The 20,117-nt window shown below is 49.6% G+C and overlaps 2 protein-coding genes across 8 annotated transcripts in view; one reads left to right on the forward strand and one right to left on the reverse strand.

The window, feature by feature from the left end:
* Positions 1-13,012, forward strand: part of GATAD2A (GATA zinc finger domain containing 2A) — a 114,319-nt gene extending 101,307 nt beyond the window's left edge. For 5 of the 7 annotated variants that reach the window (XM_084883783.1, XM_084883788.1, XM_084883785.1 and 2 more), the window contains 8 exons: positions 1,273-1,362; positions 1,957-2,088; positions 2,257-2,424; positions 4,255-4,534; positions 6,248-6,546; positions 7,240-7,314; positions 7,600-7,795; positions 11,496-13,012. In XM_084883783.1, coding sequence (XP_084739909.1) covers positions 1,273-1,362; positions 1,957-2,088; positions 2,257-2,424; positions 4,255-4,534; positions 6,248-6,546; positions 7,240-7,314; positions 7,600-7,795; positions 11,496-11,626 — 1,371 coding nt within the window. In that variant the 3' untranslated portion in view covers positions 11,627-13,012. The remainder of the gene's footprint in view (positions 1-1,272; positions 1,363-1,956; positions 2,089-2,256; positions 2,425-4,254; positions 4,535-6,247; positions 6,547-7,239; positions 7,315-7,599; positions 7,796-11,495) is intronic. The other 2 variants (XM_084883784.1, XM_084883787.1) reach the window with 2 other exon arrangements.
* Positions 13,013-17,705: 4,693 nt separating this feature from the next.
* On the reverse strand, positions 17,706-20,053 carry TSSK6 (testis specific serine kinase 6). The gene has a single exon (XM_084883239.1). It carries the CDS (start codon positions 19,423-19,425, stop codon positions 18,604-18,606), a length of 822 nt encoding a protein of 273 aa, XP_084739365.1. The 5' UTR covers positions 19,426-20,053; the 3' UTR covers positions 17,706-18,603.
* Positions 20,054-20,117: the final 64 nt, after the last annotated feature.

Genomic DNA, 20,117 nt, shown 5'->3' on the forward strand with positions numbered 1-20,117 from the left:
TGTCACTGTCCCTTCCCTAGTGGAATGTTACTTTAAGAATCCCAAGGTTGAGCCGAAACCGGTTTGGCTCCGTGGATAGAGCGTCAGCCTGTGGACTGAAAGGTTCGATTCCAGTCAAGGGCATGTACCTTGGTTACGGGCACATCCTCAGTAGGGGGCGTGCAAGAGGCAGCTGGTCGATGACACTCTCTCTCATCGATGTTTCTAACTCTCTCCCTTTCTCTATGTAGAAAATCAATAAAATAAATTAAAAAAAAAAAAAAAAAGAATCCCAAGGTTGAGCCTGGCTGGTATCAGTCAGTCATTGAGTATCGACCTATGAACCAGGAGTCATGGTTCAATTCTCGGTCAGGGCTCTCGCATGGGTTGCAGGCCCGATCCCCAGTAGCGGGCATGCAGGAGGCAGCTGATCAATGATTCTCCTCGTTTCCAACTCTCCCTCTCCCTTCCTCTCGCTGAAATAAATAAAAACATATTTTTTTAAAATGTTAAAAGAACCCTAAGGTTGGTATTAACCTGCCCAGGCCCTGGGTCCTTTCCCATTGCCTGCTTTTCCTGTCCCCTGACAGGCAGAGCCACAGAGTGATGGCAGGAGTCCCCAGGCGGTGAAGTCGTGCTGGAAAAGCTCTCCTTTGCCCGTTTTTGTTATTTTTTTATTTTATTTATTTATTTATTTTTTTTTGTGTGTGTGTGTGTGTGCTTTTATTTTTTTATTTTTATTTTTTAATATATTTTGTTGATTTTTTTTTTTTGCCCCCCACCCTCCCTCCCACACATCCCCTCCCTCCCCAGAGTTTTGTGTCCATTGGTTGTACTTATATGCATGTATAAAAGTCCTTCGGTTGATCTATTATCTCCCCCAGATCTTCCTCCCCTCCCCACTGTAATTTGACAGTCTACTTGTTGATATACTGTCTCTATATATATCTTTTGGTTCATCAGTTTATAATGCTCTTTGTTATCCACAAATGAGTGACGTCATGTGGTGTTTCTCTTTCATTGATTGGCTTATTTCACTCAGCATGATGTTCTCCAATTCCATCCAGTTTGCTGCAAATGATGAGAATTCCTTCTTTTTTATTCCTTTGCCCGTTTTTGTACATGCCAATTCCTGTCGCAGATAGGCAAGGGTCACTTACCAGGCTGGAAGCAAAACCTTTGCAAACTTTAGTACCTTTGGAATAGGAAGAAAATCAGTCCTCCTTCATCAGGATTATGGGGTGGGCAGGACTGATGGCTGTCTCATCTAACGAGTCTCCTGCTCTCTTGCAGCCCACAGGCTCCACTGGGAGCGCCGTGACCACCCCTCCCCCGCTCGTGCGGGGCACCCAGAACATTCCTTCCGGGAAGCCATCACTTCAGGTCAGTTCCTTTCTCGTCAGGCTCTTGAGTAGCCCTGTTCCTTCTGATTAGACTGGGTCCCCAAAATAAAGAATGCTTATATTCCCAAACTAAAGCCACCATTGACATCATAAACAAATCATACCAACAGATGGAAAGCCCCACCGATGACCGCCCCTTTTGACACTGGAGAGAGAACTAAGGCCCTACCTAAACATATTGGGCTCCTTTCATTCAGAGTCTCCCAAAGGCAGTGGGATCTTGACCCAGCAAGGCTCCTGGCCTCTTCTGCTCAAAGGATTCTCCCTCCCGGCCATAGGACTGAGGTCTGGACAGGGGCCCAGATCCCTTTAAACAAGCCTGAGTCCACAGCTCACACCAGCAGGTGCCTGTCCTGATTAGCTGGACTCTTGCTCTGGTGGGGCCTGTGTCTTGACTGAGCCCATGTTTACAGGTCTCTTGTTGGAGTCTTATGTTCCTTGTTGCATTTATGTGTTTTCTATTATCTCCTCCTTTTTTGGTTAATAAGTATGTGCTTTTACAAAAATAGTATACCTGTTTGTTTAAAAACAAACAAACAACGTGTTAAGATATGGAATTGGTATCTTTTGACAGACCTCTTCGACTCGAATGCCTGGTAGTGTCATCCCACCGCCCCTGGTCCGTGGTGGGCAGCAGATGTCCTCAAAGTTGGGGCCGCAGGCAAGCTCACAGGTCGTCATGCCCCCGCTTGTCAGGGGGGCTCAGGTGAGCAAGGGTGCACCCTTGGGACAGGAATATGGCCAGGCAGCCCCAGGCAATGGTTTACCTCACATAAACAACCCTTTCCAATTCTCAGGCTGGGGCTATGAGCCAGTCTTTTCCTCCGTCTCCCTCCATTGTCCCTCATTGTCTTGTCCCCATCCCACCCCACAGCAAATCCACAACATCAGACAACATTCCAGCACGGGGCCACCTCCACTCCTCCTGGCCCCCCGGGCGTCTGTGCCCAATGTGCAAATCCAGGGACAGAGGATCATCCAGCAAGGCCTTATCCGTGTTGCCAATGTCCCCAACACCAGTCTGCTCGTCAATATCCCACAGGTGAGGGCCATGTTCTGCTGACATGGGGAGTGTATCATGCAGCTGCCCCCAAAAGTCCACGGTCCTTAGGGACAGTGGGGTGGTGCGGTGGTGCGGTGTGACCTCAGAGCCAAGTGGGGCTTTGGACATCCCTGTGCTTTGTATTTGAGCTCCTCTGGGCTGTCAGGCATGAAGGTCACAGGCAGATACTCAGATCTGCCACATGACAGAAGTGGAGAGTTGCTGAAAGGGTGAGGGGTGCAGACCTGAGCTGAGATGGGAATCTGAGGTCTTGGGGAAGGCAGGTTTGGGGCATAGATAGTGCCAGCTAAAGTGTTTGGTGGGCCTGGGGATGGCTGGGGGGCACTAGAGCCTTTCCTACCCTTAACCCCTGTAGGCACAAGCACATGAGGATCATGTGTCTGCAAATGTCCTCATGGCACCAGTGTACCTATTCTTATTCACAAGTCCCTTCAATTCTGGACAAACACTCCTAGATGGGATGTGTTTGTCCCCACCCAACAGAGCCAGGAAGATGGGATGGGGGGGGGGGGGGCAATAGGCTAGAAGCAAAGCCTCATTGACAGATAAAATTATTGGGTAGCAGGGGCTTTTGCTGATGGGTGAGTCAGCATCTCTGCCTCCATTGGCCTAATATATTCTTGCCTGCCTTCTCTAGCTCATGATCAAGTGCAGTCCTACTGCCACATAGTAATGTCTTGGCAAAACAAAAGCTTGACCTATACAAGCAGTTTACCCCATAACCCTTGATCTGGATCCCTCCAGGTGCTAGACCCTATTCTCAGCTCAGTGTGCAGGGAGGATAAAAGAAAGCAGGCCAGTAGCAGTGGTGCCAGGGGGTTCTGTTCGCAGTGGGGTGGTGACCCCAAGGAGGGTTCAGGGGAGAACTGGCTGGTCGGTCAATGAGGCTTTGGCTAGGTCAAGATGCTGTGATGGCAGCCTCTGTGTTGAGGAGTCTCTTTGACTTTGAGACCTTCTCGAGGGGGTAAGGGTCCTGGGAAACATCTGTGCTTCGTAAAACCTGTGATGTGTTATAGGCAAGTCATCAGGTGTGTGCGTTTTCCTGGGGACGGTGTGTGCCGCTTTTCTTCAGATTTCCAAAGGGTCCTCTACCTTATGAAGCTAAGAGCACTATCATGGTCAGTTTCAGGTTTTGGGGAGAGCACTTGACATTGTTGAGGGTGAGTGAACTGGAGCAAGGAGACTATGGAGCATTGGCCACTGGAGTCTAGACAAAGAGGATAAAGTAGTGCAGGAATAGCAAGGGTTGAGGCACAGTGGGGTGGTGCGGTGTGACCTCAGGGTGAGAGGTTGGTGCAGAAACTGCTCTCTCCTGCAATCCTGATAAGGACATTAGCATCTCCAGATAAGCACACACAAAGATGCTCACAGGGAAATGCCACGGATGACACTTGAACCACCATTGCACCCCTGTGAGGAAGGAGGCTGCCAGACCATAGAGCTGTCTGGGTTGGTGCTGCAGGGACATTGCCAAGGGGATGCCTATTGTCTTGGTTATAGTGATGGGTTGCTTTATGGATATCCTGGCAAAATGCAGCAAATTATAGATTTTTTTTTAATGTGTATGGATTATTGAATATCTGCTAAGCCTCAACAGTGTGTATACAAGATTGGTCATTTCATAGGGTGAATGGTTTATTGCTACTCTGCCTGCTGCTCACAGGTATCAAGCAGCTTGGAATTTCTCTCTCGGGGACTCATTAATTAGTGCAACTAATGGTGCTGACCTGGGCTGTGGGTGCAGCGAGTAGAGCCTGCCGCAGTGCTGGTTACCCCTAGCACTCTGACCATGTTGTTATTTCCCAAAAGCCATCCCCAGCCTCACTGAAAGGAACGACAGTCACCTCTGCTCAGGGCAACTCCACCCCCACCAGCGTGACTTCCGTGGTCACATCTGGTGATTCTCCAGCCAGCCGGCAGGCGGCTGCCAAGCTCGCACTGCGCAAACAGCTGGAGAAGACGCTGCTTGAAATCCCCCCACCCAAGCCCCCTGCCCCAGAGATGAACTTCCTGCCCAGCGCTGCCAATAACGAATTTATCTACCTGGTCGGCCTGGAGGAGGTGGTACAGAACCTGCTGGAGACGCAAGGTGAGTGGGCCCTAAGGTAGGGTTGTTTTTATCTCTTGCCACTAAAGTTTCTGTAACATAGGTTTTTCTCAACGTACAGCACCTGTCTATGCACCTGTGGTGTACCCAGAGCTGTCTTAAAGATATTGGGTATTTTAGATGCTAAGGGTAACATTGTATCATCAGTTCTACTTGCTGTGAGGTTTAATAGCTTTTTTTTTTTTTTTTTTTTTTTTTAATCCTCACCCGAGATCATGTGTAGATTTTAGCAAGAGAGGAAGGGAGAAAGAGAGAGAAAACATCAATTGGTTGACTCCCATGTGCTTTCCAATCGGGAATCGAACCTGGAACCTAGGTTTGTGCCCTAACCAGGAATCAAACTTGCAACCATTTAGTATACTGGACAATGCTCCAACTAATTGAGGCACCCAGCCAGGGCAGAAGTTCAACAGCTTCGTAAACACATTGCAGGCACCTTTCCTGTTAGGGCCTCCTGAGAGCCAGGCCCTGGTGAAGCTCAAGATCCCCACATGCATGGTCCAGGGTGCCAAGCAGCCGCACTGTGATGTTGGTGTGGGCAGTGAGGAGAAATGCCTGCCCAAGACTGACATGACAGGCTTTGCTTCCAAACAGGAAGTCAACACAGGGGCGGAACTTTGCAGAGCTTTGAGTGTTCTGAGCACTCAAGATGGGAGAGGGTACCTACACTTACGACAGACTCACTAAATAACCCTCATTGTAAACAATTTGGAAAATGCACCTGTATGGTAGGAGCTTTTAGGAATAAAAGAGCATAAACAGAATAGTGAGCAAAAACAATATTGAAAATGGAGGTAAAGACAGTGTTAACTCTTAGGGGGTCGCCACCAGCCACTGAACTAAGGACACTTGTGGCCTGAGGTGGAGCTGATAGTGACATGAATTGAGCAGCCAGCCTGAACCCTCTTCCTGTGTGATCTTTTCAAATGCTTATAGCTGAGGAGAAGGCATAACGAGGAGGGGCTGACAGGCTCCGCCTATCAGGTTACCTTGAGGGACTACAGAGAGGGGTGCAAGCTCTGACATGGCCTGGATGTATGTCTGGCTCCCTTTGATGTCTTCTTTATAATGAATAATGGTAATATTATTAGCAAAAGAGCAGCTGCGAGCTCTAGCTGATGTAGCTCTGTGATAGAGCATCGGCTCACGCAACGAAGTGTTGCCAATTCAAATCCTGGTCAAGGCCACATACCTGAGTTCCCTGGGCTGGTGTGGGAGACAACCAATATATCTCCCCCTCTCTCCCCTTCTCTCCCTACCCCTCCCTTTCACTCTCTCAGAAATCAATTGAAAAAATATTCTTGGGTGAGGATTTTTTTTAAAACCCTGTTGCTGCAAGGCTTGTATAGGAAGGACAGGCGGGAGGCCAAGTCAGGACGAGATGCCTCCCTGTCCTACACTGTGGCTGGGCAAGGCCATTGGGAGAAGCCAAGCTGATGGCACTATGTAATGTTTTTGAGAGTTGGTACCAAGGATGCCTGACCTACAGCATTTCCAAAGCTTCAGCCTGAAAGGCTTCCCTGAGGATGGCCCAGTATCTGTACACAGTCGGCATCTACTAAGGCTTTGGTTCTCTGATAGCCACTGAGCCACCTGGCTTAGGATGCTGCCCCTCTTGTATCCTGCATGCTGGGTAGTGGGGGTTCTGATTGGCATCTTGTTCCTTTGATGTGAGCCCACCCATCTGCCCTATAGCAGGCAGGATGTCAGCTGCCGTTGTACTGTCCCGGGAGCCCTACATGTGTGCGCAGTGCAAGACGGACTTCACATGCCGCTGGCGAGAGGAGAAGGGCGGTGCCATTATGTGTGAGAACTGCATGGCATCCAACCAGAAGAAGGCACTCAAGGTGGAGCACACAAGCAGGCTGAAGGCTGCCTTCGTGAAGGCACTGCAGCAGGAGCAGGAGATCGAGCAGCGCCTTTTGCAACAGGGTGCAGCTCCTGTGCAGGTCAAAGTTGAGCCTGCCACTGCCCCACATCCCACTCTGAAGCAGGTGAGCTCTTGTCTAGGAGCCAGCATTGTGACCTGGAGGTCTGGGAACTTGACTGGGGCCTCATCCTCCAGGAGAAACGCTCTTCCCTGGCAGGGACGTTGTTGCTAGCACACAACATGTCCTGGCATTCTGTCCACACCCGGCAAGCATCTGCCTGATTGTCAACTGCGTCTAAATTGCGTTTAATGGTGGTGTTTAGTGGTGAAAATACTAATTTGCAGTTTTTTTAGATTTTGTAGCTTTCACTTTCATTGTGCCGCCGACAAGTACTTCTTGTCTATAAGGACTTTTCTGAAAGCCACATTGAGATACAAAAGAGGCGTTCTGAAGAAATGTTCTATCTAAATTAAGGAGAGAAAGAAGTTTAAAATCAAGTTTTTTTTGGCTGCTGTTTTTTTTTTTGTTTTTTTTTTTTTTTGTTTTTTTTTTTAATGCTCTGCTTTCCACCCCATATAGATCCAAAGCTTTGTGTTGGCAGTTTTTTGTGTCCTTGGAAGTCATTTGTAATTCACTAATGACCACATCTTCTCAAGGTCCCTATAATAGTGGGAGGCCACACTGTCCTCGGGAAACAGCCTGTCATATGGGGACTAGGCCTCGTGTGGCCACAGCTGCTGCCCTTTGGTCACTCTAGGTCGCCCTGGGCCAGCCTGTGGATGGTGCTGATCTTGATTTCAACCCCCATTTGTATAGGTCATAAAACCCCGGCGTAAGTTGGCGTTCCGCTCAGGAGAAGCCCGCGACTGGAGTAACGGGGCTGTGCTACAGGTCAGAACTACAGTGCTGGGAGTCCCCTGCACCGAGCCACCAACCAGCCCTCACGCCCCAGTCCGTGACCACGTCAGCAGCCTGCGTCTGTCTCTCTGTTTCTCTCTCTCCCTCTTTCCTTCCCCTGTCCCCTTGGTGTAACTTACCTGGTCTCCTGATTTTGGACTTTAGGGACCCCGTGTGGGTGGGAAGAGGTCAGCCACAGCAAGGAAAGGCTGCACTGAGCACCTCACCCTCTACCTTTTCCTTTCCCATATGAGCCATTGCACCCTCTTTCCATTGCAGGCCTCCAGCCAGCTGTCCCGGGGCTCGGCCACGACACCCCGAGGCGTCCTGCACACGTTCAGTCAGTCGCCCAAACTGCAGAATGCAGCCTCAGCCACAGCTCTTGTCAGCAGGACCGGCAAACATTCCGAGAGAGCCGTTAGTTCTGGCAAGGGCAATGCCACCTCCAACTGGAAGAAGGCACCCCTGAGTACAGGTAGGTAGGCAAGCCGCCAAGGGGCTCAAAATAGGGACCTTGCCGTGGTTGGGTCCATCCCTTTCTTATTTTAGCAAAGAGTTGCATATGATGAAAGGAAATGGCACAAAGGGCCCTGAACCCCAGACCTGCTCCCTGAGAACACTGCCTCCAACTCTTCAGCTGAATCTCTCTTGTTCACTAAATAGGATGACCTCAACAAGTGGCATTCCTGGGTAAATAGTAAGTAACGCTCAGGGTCTCCACACTCGGTACCCAAACTCTTAACCCTTCACTCAAAACAAGACAGGCCCAGTTCAGCCAGTTACTCTCATCATCCAATAAACTTCTGGCACCGCAGATGTTTATCTATCCCCTTGGCTCCTGGCCCCTGGCAAAGGGAACACCTTTGTTAACTTGTGCCTTTTCTGCTATACTATTTTTTGTTCATCCAGATAGTGTCTTTTATTTCCTGATCTGAGGGCCACTCTTCCCACCTTCTTCTGGCTTGGACAGATCAAAATAGAATAAGAATGCAGGGGTGAGCCGAAACCGGTTTGGCTCAGTGGATAGAGCGTCGGTCTGTGGACTGAAAGGTCCCAGGTTCGATTCCTGCCAAGCGCATGTACATTGGTTGCGGGCACATCCCTGATGGGGGGTGTGCAAGAGGCAGCTGGTCGATGTATCTCTTTCATCAATGTTTCTAACTCTCTATCCCTCTCCCTTCCTCTCTGTGGAAAATCAATAAAATATATATTTTTTTAAAAATGCAGGGGTGAGGAGGGGGACTCTGGGATGAGGGCTGGGAGTTTAACTGAGGTGGGGAGGCACCTTGCATGTTCAGTCAGTCGCCCAAACTCCTGGGGAGACAACATTTTAAGAACAACCCCAGGGGATGAGGAGGCGCTCAGGCAGATATTTTTTAATCTCCCTCAGTCCTGCCATCCTAGGTCATCGTATTTTAAAAGTTTCTTATTTATGTGCTAGCATTGAGATTAGTATGCAATATTTCTGTCCATCAAAAATGAAAAAGTGGCTGAAACCGGTTTGGCTCAGTGGATAGGTCCCAGGTTCAATTCCGGTCAAGGGCATGTACCTTGGTTGCGAGCACATCCCCTGTTGAGGGGGTGTGCAGGAGGCAGCTGATCGATGTTTCTTTCTCATTGATGTTTCTAACTGTCTATCCCTCTCTCTTCCTCTCTGTAAAAAATCAATAAAATATATATATATTTTTTTAATTAAAAAGTGACTTTCCCTGCTGATAGCGCTTGCAAACATGGTGAATGTTCCTAAAACCCGCTGAACTTTCTATAAGAAGGGTGGTAGGCATCAAGCCCCACAAAGTAACACAGTACAAGAAGGGCAAGGATTCCTGTGTGCACAGGGAAAGCAGCGCTATGACAGGAAGCAGAGTGGTTATGGTGGGCAGACAAGCTGATATCCCAAAAAAAAGGCTAAAACTATCAATACAAAGAAGATTGTGCTGAGGCTTGACTGCGTTGAGCCTAACTGCAGATCTAAGAGAATGCTTGGCTATTAAGAGATGCAAGCATTTTTAACTGGGAAGAGATAAGAAAAGAAAAGGTCACGTGATCCAATTCTAAGCTTCATATTTTGTTTTATTATATGACAATAAAATCTTGATATATTCAGCAAAACAAAAAACGAAAAAGTGAGCCCAGCCAATGTGGCTCAGTTGGCTGAGCATTGTCCCATACACAGAGAGGGTGCCAGTTCAATGTCCGGTCAGAGCACGTGCCTGAGTTGTAGGCTTGACCCCCAGTGGACATGCAGGAGGTAGTTGATCAATGTTACCCTTTCACATGATGTTTCTCTCACTCCTTTCCTCTCCCTTCCTCTCTTTAAAATCAATAATAAAAATTTTGAAGTCAAGGCTGGGTGTGGCTCAGTGGTTGAGAGTTGACTTATGAACCAGCAGGTCATGGTTTTGTTCCAGGTCAGGGTACTTGCCCAGGTTGCCTGTTCATTTCCCAGTAGGGGGCGTGCAGGAAGCATCCAATCAATGATTCTCTTTCATAGTTGATGTTTCTATCGCTCTCCCCCTCTCCCTCTCTGAAATCAATAAAAAAATTATTTACAAAAAAATATATAAATACTAAAAACACAAAGCAAAACCGGAAAGTGAACGCTAGACACAAAAGGCTGAGCAAAGGAGATGGGTGAGAGCGCTCATTTGTGGGAGTGAGCACATGCCACACCCCTATAGGAAGAAGAAACGCCATCATAGAGGAACCCTCGTTAGACCTGAGAAAGTAAGGCTGTTTGTGCAATGGAAACACAGGAACCCACTGTACATGCAGCTGACCAGAGTCTCCCGTAGGAGAGGAGCTTAGGAGAAGACATTCATCTGACCACAGAAGGATTTGGACCACCTGGAAAGCGAAGAGCATTTGTAAATACTAGGCAAAGATACTTTTGCTCAGTGTGTGTAAGATATATACAACTAAGAACTCACAGGCTAGATAGAAATTCTTTTTGTGGGAAATTTAGAAGTCTATGAAATGGGAACAGTCAAGTATGAGTATATGTATGTGTACACTGTGATAGCAATCATGTGAATCTGTGTGTGCACTTAAGGGTGATGTTTGAAAGAGAATATGAAGGAATAAATGGTTGCTGTGTTCCACAGTCAGATTAGAGGTAAAAGTGTCAAGGCTTAGAAGCCACATTTCCCAGGAGAGTTCTGCCAGAGCTCCAGGTTACCCTGAGTTTCTAGGTGGTGGTTTGAGAGAAATTGGGTGGGATCTAGTTGGTGGTGCTGCCTTGAATATGCAGAGAGGACTCTAATGCATTCGACCTCAGAATCCTTGTTCCACAAAGTCTATTAACCTCCATCAAAAATACTCTTGGGAGAGCCCTGCTGCTGTAGCTGGGGATCCAGGGCAGTCCTTAGGCCAGGCCAGCCAAAATCCTGTGTGCTGGTGTGTGTGTGTATCATTTTCCAGTGGTAAAAGTGATACTTTGGGAATATTTAGATAATATGAAAAAGGAAGATGATGGCAAAGCTGGTATTTTCTACTCCAGGAGAACAAATATAGCACTTGGAGGCCTTCCTCAGTCTGCCTCTTCATTCACATGTCCTACATGTGAGTGTCCTACAAAGGGATTATGCTATGTGTGCCATTCTTTGAATGATTTAATTAGAGAATGTTACCCTATTCTTTTTGATGGCTATTCCATCATACTAATTTCCCAGTTGCATAGTTCAGTCATTTGTTATTTTTCAGTTCTAAATAGCACTGTGGTAGCCACCTCAGTTAACAGAGCTCTCAGCCTATGGAATATCTGTTACTGTGGCAGAGGCTAAGAATATTGTAAAGGAGATTGAGTTATTTCTTTTCTTCCTCTTTTTTTCTTTCTTTCTTTCTTTTTTTTTTTTTGTTAATCCTCACCCGAGGATATTTTTCCATTGATTTTTTTTTTTTTTTAGGGAGAATGGAAGAGAGGAAGAAACAGAGAGAAACATTAATGTGAGAGAAACACATCAGTTGGTTGCCTCCTGCACAACCCCTGACCAGAATCAAACCTGGGACTCTAGTCCTCAGACCGACAGTCTATCCACTGAGCCAAACTAGCTGGGCAAGTTATTTCTTAAATTCTCTTTAGTTCTGAGGTGGGATTTTGGCTGCCCACTCAGTGTCCTCATGGGAGCCTACCCCTGACTGGGACCATCTCAGCCTGTTGCTCTGTTCTGTTGCAGGTGGGGCGCTTGCGTTTGTCAGCCCCAGCTTGACAGTGCACAAGACCTCCTCGGCTGTGGACCGCCAGCGGGAGTACCTCCTGGACATGATCCCGCCACGCTCCATCCCCCAGTCGGCCACGTGGAAATAGTGTGAGCCGGCCTTGTGGAGAATAGGCTCCCTCTTCCTTCCCACCTGGCCCGCCACCCTCTGCTCGCTGGGGAAGACATCCTGCTCCCCAAGAGAGCGAGCAAGCGAGTGTCTGCCGCACTGCGGAAGCAAGAGCTCCCTTCATTCTTGGCTGCAAAGTCTTGTGGCTGGAGGGCCGCTTCACAGGTGGATGAGGATTATTATTACTGGGGGACCTTTCCCATGGGCTTTCCTCCTTTCTTTGCCTTTAGTTTGCCCAACACCAGCAGAAAATTGGACTTCGGGGGCTGTTTCTGCTCCCACCCTCCTCTTCAGCCCCCTCAGGGCACATGGGCAGCCTGGACACTGTGACACACTCGGGCAAGACCGGAGCTCGGGGCTTTGGAAGTTGAGTGGACCGTTGTTTTCTTTTTGCTTTTTCCCCACTTAGCCTCCCAATCTTTGACTGCCTTCCTTCACGGCAATCTCTAGGTTGACAAGTTTTTTTAATCACCTCATGATGATGGAGTTTAAAGTAAACCATGCAGACCCAGGGGTTCCTGCCGAGCACGGCCCTCGTGCCCCAGAGGATGGGCCGCTGACTGACCAGCCCGTTTGCTCCAGCAGAAGGCCTGTACTGCTGCTCGTTCTGGAGACCCCCAACCTCCCACACTTAGCAGAAGAACAAACTGCAACCCAGACCCAGCCAGAGTGCCTGGGATCCTGAAAGCCACGCTGCTGCCCTTGGAGAAGGGAGTAGAAAAATGGCAGCAACATACAGAGCCTGAGCAGGAAGTTGGAGGGGCGGGCTATCGTGTTTTTTTTTGTTGTTGTTGTTGTGGTTTATTTTATTAATTTTTTCCTTTTCTTTTCCTTCTTATTTTGATAGACAACATCCCAAGCTGCCCTGGCTTGTGCTCCCATCAGGTGTGTCAGGTGGGGCGATGCCCCTACCCCTCACAGACTCTAGGGTTTCTGTTTGGGTCTAGTTTAGAACCTTCCCTTAAAGGAGGGCCGTGCTGCCAGTGTTCGCCTTCAGACTTTTTTTTTTTTTTTTTTTTTTTTTTTTTAAACCTCTTTAGAGTCTACAGAAATGTCTTACAAAGGATCAGGTCTGCTCTAAGTCATGTTTCATTTTGGTTTTCCCACTCCTTAAAAATCAGTTCCATGAGGAAAGGCAGATGTCATGTGTGAGCTGCACACAGCGCCAGCTCCAAGCACATGTGAGGGTGTTCCGTGTGTGCACATGCATGTGTTGACGTGGAGACGGGGTACATCGCTCCCCACTTCAGCTCCTGCCCTGGTTTTCCTGTCCATGCAGTTAGGGACTTAACTTAAAATCCTTATTTTATAGGGCTGCCTTTGAACACATTGCTTCAACATTCTAATAAAGGCTCATTTAACCCCCTCTCATGTGTGAGTGAATATCAGTGTTTAGAAAACATTTTTAATGTGGTTGAAGACCTAACTTTGCAAAATGTTCTAATTTTTTGTTCTATAAAACCCTGAACTTCTCATTGATTTTTGTTTTGAGTATATGGGCTGAAGGAAGGTAAGGGGAGGGCAGGGAAGTGTGGCTTTCATAACAAAATGCAGGGATTAGGGGAGAAAGGGAAATTAACATTCAGGAGTATGGGGAAAGGATGTGTTTATACACCAAAAACTCAGTATGCAAGCATTTCTATTTCTTGCTTGTGTGTGTGTGTGTGTGTGTGTGTGTGTGTGTGTGTGTGTATGCATGCATGCATGCCCACGCGCGAGCCTGGTAAATAAATACCCATCTTTCGTACTACCCTGAGCTGTTAGCCCTCTCTGTTCAGTTACATGGGCCAAACTCCAAATCGTCCAACAAGGAGCACTGGGCTGGCCACTCCCAGCAAATAGACCTCAGTTATATGCAGTAACTGAATCAGGTGTCTGGGCCAAAGTCACTCATGCACTGGAGGGGTGCGTTTTATTAAAATGACAGCTCAAGTGCTACCACCCTCCCATCCAGATTGACTGGGTCTGTGACTCGAGGCATATGTTCATCCCCAGCCCCATCAGAACTTGGCTCAGTTGCACTCAGGAACCACCTCTTATCTCACCTTGCTGGACCAGACCACCTCAGGCCGAGGACAGGACAGCTAGGCCCTGGCTTTGCCTTCTCCATCCAGCCCAGCACCCCCAGGCACATTCCCATCAAGGACAACTTAATAGGATGAAAATGTAGCTTTTTAAAATGCAAGCCCAGCTGGTGTGGTTCAGTGGTTGAGTATCAACCTATGAATCAGGAGATCACAGTTCAATTCCTAGTCAGGGCACATGCCTGGGTTGGAGGGGTGGGGGGCATGCAGGTGGCAGCATATCAATTATTCTCTCATCATTGATGTTTCTATCTCTCCTTTTCCCTCTCTGAAATCAATAAGAAATATGTTTAAAATTTTTTCGGCCATTACCAGGGATGGTAATAAAGGACAGTGAACTGCTTTTTAAAAGAGAATTTTTTAAAAGAGCAAGAATATGAGAGGCTTTAGTCCAAGCATGTCAAACTCATGGCCTTTGATATGCTTGCTTTAGTCTTTAGTTCATTTCTACCATTTTAAAGTTCCACACCCCTTCTGCATTTATCTTCAATTTCCCACTTTGTGTTGTAACATCTATGATAAGCCCTAAGTGGGTGTTTATGTGATGGACTTTAAGATGTTTCAGACAAGGCATTGTTAAATACCCCTCTGGTGTGGGGTTTGAATATACTGGGAAAGGATGTTAACAGTAAGTGTGTTCTCTCAGTAGCCAAGTTCACCCCCTGAAAAATCTGCCACAGTGCTGGGGTCCTGGGGTCCCCTAGGAGTTTCAGGGCTGAGAGGACCTGGTTTCCAGAAGCAGTGAGAATGTAGGAGCCTCTAGGCTCAAATGACAATTTTAATGGTCCCTAGTTATCTGGGACACAGACCTCTGACATCAACTAGAAACTTAAAAATGTCGCCATTCCGTGGACTGGGGGGTGGGGTTCACAAGCTTATTCCTCATTTTGAAATGCAGGTTTGAAATGGCCAAGTGCATATGTGTATGTTCACAGACATCCATACTTCCTTGGAGCTGCTCATGGCTCTGGCCATTCTGACCATGACATGGGGACTCTGGTCCTCATTGTCCCAACTGTGAAGGTAGGACCACACCTTGGACAAGGCAGAGAATGGCCCTTCTCCAGGGGCCTCTGATTCACTCTCCAAGATCTTGAAGCAAAAAGTGCAGAGGAAATGAAAGAGGCTATTGAATACAGCCCTGCCCTGTGTTCCACACATCTCTCCTAGGGGCAGTGACAAAGGGAAGAGTTTTCTTTGTAATATAAGCATTCTCATCACAGGGGAGTGTAAGTAATGGAAGTGGTCTTTGCTGTTGCGCCATAGGGTTGTGTGTGTGTGTGTGTGTGTGTGTGTGTGTGTGTGTATGCCAAGTTATATGCTGCACATGACATTGCTTAAAGAACTCTGAGCTTTCATTAAAATAACAGCTATGCCCTAGCTGGTTTGGCTCAATGGATAGAGCATTAGCCTGCAGACTGAAGGGTCTTGGGTTTGATTCTAGTCAAGGGCACATGATTCGGTGGTAGGCTCGATCCCCAGTGTGCGTGTGTGTGTGTGTGTGTGTGTGTGTGTGTGTGTGTGTGCGTGCGCGCGCGCACACACACAAGAGACAGCTTATTCTCATTATTGATGTTTCTATCTCTCCCTTTCTGAAATAAATGAAAATAAATGAAAAAATAGATATTTTCTTAAATGACAGCTGAAGTTTTATAATCCTTAGCAAAGTATCTAGTGCAGGGAGGTAGATTTGGGGAGGGGGGTCACTTGTATTTACTTTGAGTAAATCTTTGCTGATAATGTAAAACCAAAAGGTTGATCAAACCAGAAGTTCCAAAAACAGGCTGGAATAAATGGCTATACATAATGTCACAAGGAAGTTTTAGATCTGAAACACAATAAAGAAATGATGTGTTGGCTATATTTTTCTTTTGTCCCCTCGGCTCTGGTTTTCCTGCATTGTTTAGTCCATATATGGGGCAGGCTAGGAACTGGGTAAGTGCAGCGGAGTGACCCTTTAAGATGGAAGCAAAGGATAAGAAATCTGCTTATTGGGCTTCCTTGGGACTTCACTTCCCATGTGGGGGGGAGTCCTTCCCAGCTGGGCACTGGTCTCGCCCCTGAGCCTCCATCTCCACCAAAACCAGCAGCTTTGTGGCCTGGGGGAGTGGCTGAGACTCCAATGGGTTTTTCCCTTTGGGCTGGTTCTAAACCCCTTCCAGTTTCCACCCTGAGTGGTGGTTTTTTTCAGAGCGCCTTTCAGGCTTGGCTCCACTTTGCAGCGGGACACAGTATTACAGGTGTGGGTTTTAAGTACAGATGGAGCTACTCAGCCAGGCCCTGAAATGAGCAATTACTTGTGAAAATTTGTTTTTAGAGGTTCACGTCACATGGTTTCAAGTTTTTCATACTGAGACCTGTGATCACTGGGTAATCTGTTACCAGTGTTTTCCTAGGTGCTTTTTTTTTCTTTTTCTTTTTTTTTGTTCTTGTTTTTGTTGTTGAAGCATCCCTGCCTCTGGTGGTGGGTGCTAACTGCCCTCCCCAACAGCCAGCTTGGTTTCATCATGGCTGATAACAAATTAAACCTAAGCCTAGACCAGTCTACCTGTGACATCGTTATTGATGCCCCACGCTTTAACACTGGCCGTGGGAAACACACTTATGAAGTGCTTTCTTAGGGGCTCTGCGCTCAGCCCTCAGGTGAGTCTGTTGGATCAGCCACAGGCTCCTCAGCGGACCCAGAGGTGAGTCTGTTTCTCAGGCTAGCAAATGGTACACCCACCCTGGTTCCCTGAGATTTTGTCCCTTCGAAACTAAGCTGGCTCTATGGCTATGGTTGGAAGAATACGTTGGCCCATTGCTCATGCAGATTCATCAGTGAGGAACAGAAAAAGGCATGTGCCACACGCCAGGCGATGGGATCGTACATGATTGGCAAAGAGGGAAAAGAATGGAGTGACGAGGAGGTGAACTTGTAGGCCAAGTCTTGAATGGGAAGGGGGAAAGTATTACTGGGGGAGGGAACAGCCAGTGAAAAGCCTCAGAGGTGTAACCAAGCCTGGCAGGTGGAGGATGCGAAAGGCAGTGTGGCCGGCCGGTGGGGAAGATGGGAAAGGATGTGGGTTTTATTCTGAGTGAAGTGGGAGCTTTGAGGAGGATTGAGGTGCAGCCCTCCATTAAGCGACAGCCCTTTCCAACAACCCCAATATGTTTCTGCCCCCATTTTCCAGGTGCAGAGCCTGAGACATGGTCCAGGTAAGGAAAGGCACCCTTCTCATGTAAACCAAAACGTTGGTTTTTCTGACTCAATTCAGATGTGAAAAAGCCAGATGGAGGCAAGGCACTTCCCTTCTCTCAGCCTGTTGCCTCATCTGCAAAATGAGGGGTTGGGATCACAGCCTATTTCAAGGGGGCGAGAGGAGAGCTGGCGCTTAATCCCCAGGGCACCTGAGAGCCATGGGGAATGAATGAGCAGGGGTGGGGCATGGTCTCCTTAAACTGGTCATGGGCTTCGGATGGAAGCAGGCAGGACTAAGGATGAGGGAGATGTTTGCCATACCAGTAACCTCATCACAGCAAAATAACCCTCAAACTCCCCAGGCCACATGGGGCCCCCTCTCCAGACATACACCTTTACCTCTCCACCTCCTCTCCATTCCAGCCACAGGGGCTTCCTGGCATTACTCAAACACACCAGCTCCATCCTGTTTGGGGACTCAGAAAACACTTTCCACTATTTCCAGTGGCTGATTCCTTAAGTTCAGAGTTCAGTTCAGAGATCTCCTTCAATCCCTCAGGCATCATCCTCCCCCAGCATTTAGCACAACTTACAATTTTCAAAAGATTTCCATGCATTTTTTTAAACTTGGCTTTTCATTTGTCTCTAAACTAAAGGCAGAGATGGATCTAAGCTTCTTGAGTACCAAAGCTTGGTATTCAGAAGTTCAATAAATGCACTAAGAGAGAACTGAACAAATCAGCTTGTCCAGTGGACTTATGCCCCACCCTTGACTTTACCCCCAGACTAGGGGCGCTCACTGAGGAGAGCTTCCACCACCTCCCTATTCTACTTCAGCTATATCTGGGTTCAAATCACAGCTGTGTTCATAGGCAGTGACATTTGTGTGGGCATCAATTTCCTTATCGTAAATGCTCAATTGATTTCGAGACAGGATCTCCCAATCCACCCATGCCATTCCCTCCTTAAAACATGAGAAGGGTGCTGGGTCTCTGCTCCCTAGCCCAACATCTCTATTCGCAGGACCATCACGACCCTGGGAACAACTTCAAAGTCCCTTCGACTCTTCCCAGGCTGGGGGAGCCCAAAATGTACAAGTTCGAATCTCACCAACTCCCTTTTGAGAACTGGAGCAAGAACCTTAACTAACCTCTCTCCAAAAGGGGGCGCCCGCGCTTGCCTTCCGGGGAGTGACCCCTTCTCCCCGCTCCGTAAAAGGGTGGCATTGCTAGAGCAAGGTGCGAGGTAGAGCGAGTTTATTGCAAATTACAACGCGGGTGACGCCCGGAGCGCGCCGTCCCGCGGCGGCCTGCGGGGCAGGGCTGGGAACGGACGCACTCAGCGTGCGCCCCCTAGTGGGCAGCTCTACCTGGCAGCCTCCTCCGGCCGCAGAGCAGTCGCTCAGTCCGCGCAGGCGCAATGCTTCAGCATCCTCCGGTCTCGCCCCCTCCCGGGGCCTTCTTGAGGAGGTGAGGGGGTAGTCGAGGATGCGCATGCGCTCTCCGGTTCGTAGAGGAGGAACTAGATTCCAAACCGGGGCAACTGTGGCCTCGGCGGTCGAGAAAGGAGGAAAGGGGGAAGGACGCATGCGCATGGGTGCGCGGCGGCTTCGCGGGACGCTGGAAGCGCGCCTCTCGCGGGTGGCCGCGCTTGCGCAGTGCTAGGGGCAGCGGGTGTGCGGGAACTCGGGCTTTAGCCGGAGTCCCCAGCGCGCAGCCAGCCGTTGCGCGCTACCTGGCCCGCCGAGGGTCTGGCCGACGGGCTGAACTGCAGCAATTCGGTGATCAGTGCCTTGCAGCGATCGGACAGCTCGAGGCCGTCGGGGTAGAGGACGCCGCGCTTCTGGCGCCGGGGCAGGCCCGCGATGTCCGAGTCATCGAAGGGCATGCACCCGGTGACCATGACGTAGAGCACGACGCCCAGGCTCCACACGTCGTACTTCTTGGGGTCGTAGGGGATGCCCAGGAGAACCTCCGGCGAGGCGTAGGCTGCTGAGCCGCAGTAGGTGGTGCTCAGGTCAGGGTAGCCGTGAGCCTGGCGGCCGAAGCCAAAGTCGGTGAGCTTGACGCGGCGCTCGTCGGGGCTCAGCAGCACGTTTTCGCACTTGAGGTCGCGGTGCACCAGGTGGTGGTCGTGCAGGTAGCGCACGGCGCCGGCGATCTGTGCGAAGAGGTCGCGGGCCTGCCCCCCGGGGATGCGTCCGTTGCGCTGCACGGCCTGGAGCAGATCCGTGGCGGCTGCCTCCATCACGATGTACAGCTTCCCGTTGCACACCTCGATGAACTCGAAGACGTGCACAATATGCGGGTGCCGCACTCCTCGGAGGATGGACAGCTCGCGGGGCAGGAACTTGTTGACGAAGTCAGGCGGCGCGCGCCGCCGGTCCACCACCTTGATGGCCACGGTTCCCTTGTACTTCTTGGACGTGGCCACCTTCACCTTGGAGTAACTGCCCTCACCTATCGTGCGACCCAGCTTATAGCCGAGTTCGCTCAGGAGTTTGTCGCCCGACATGGTGGCGCCCGGGGCGCGCGGAGAGCAGGAGGCGGCTGCTGTCGGGGGGGCGGCCGGACTCCGATCTCGGGCCTAACCCATGGCGCCTGGCACCTGCACACCCGCACCCCCATGTGCCCACTCCCAGGCTCCGGCCGCCGCGGTGCCTTTTATTGCCCCGGTAACAATTTCTGCCTTGTGAAGTGACTGCGGGCGTCACCCCGCCTCGGGGTGGGGGCCCCGCGGGCGTCACCCCGCCTCGGGATGGACCCTCCCCAAGGCCCTAGGGCTTTATGACTCACAATCAGTTCCTGATGAGAGGCTACTACTACCAAGGCCTCCCGACCACCACCAAGGAGCAGAATCTGTGCCAGGAGTCGTTTGGGGTGGGTGGCTCCTTGCGAGTCCTAATGTGAGCAGCTGCCGCCTCCACCCACCTACTTGTACCAAGCCTTGCCAATGGGGGCCTTGGGTTGCCCGCACAGACCCAGAGGGAAAGGGGGCTTAGCTCGGTGACCTGCCTCCCTCCGGAGCTTGATTGCCCCGCGCATCGCCCCAGAGGGAAGGTGAAAGGGAAGTCCTTTGATGCAAGGACCTGGGCGACCCCGCAGGTTCCAGCCGTCCACACCGGCTGAGCCACGCCTCGTCTGGGAGGAGAAATAAGGATCCCTTGGCTGCAGCCGGCCATCGTAGCCTGAGTTCTGCCGCGCAGT

Source organism: Pipistrellus hanaki (assembly GCF_964339955.1).
Source record: "Pipistrellus hanaki genome assembly, chromosome: 5".
Lineage (NCBI taxonomy): Eukaryota > Metazoa > Chordata > Mammalia > Chiroptera > Vespertilionidae > Pipistrellus > Pipistrellus hanaki.

Bases quoted from the DNA above. Each gene is read 5' to 3' on its own strand.
- TSSK6 (XM_084883239.1), bottom strand. From the start codon at position 19,425: ATGTCGGGCGACAAACTCCTGAGCGAACTCGGCTATAAGCTGGGTCGC.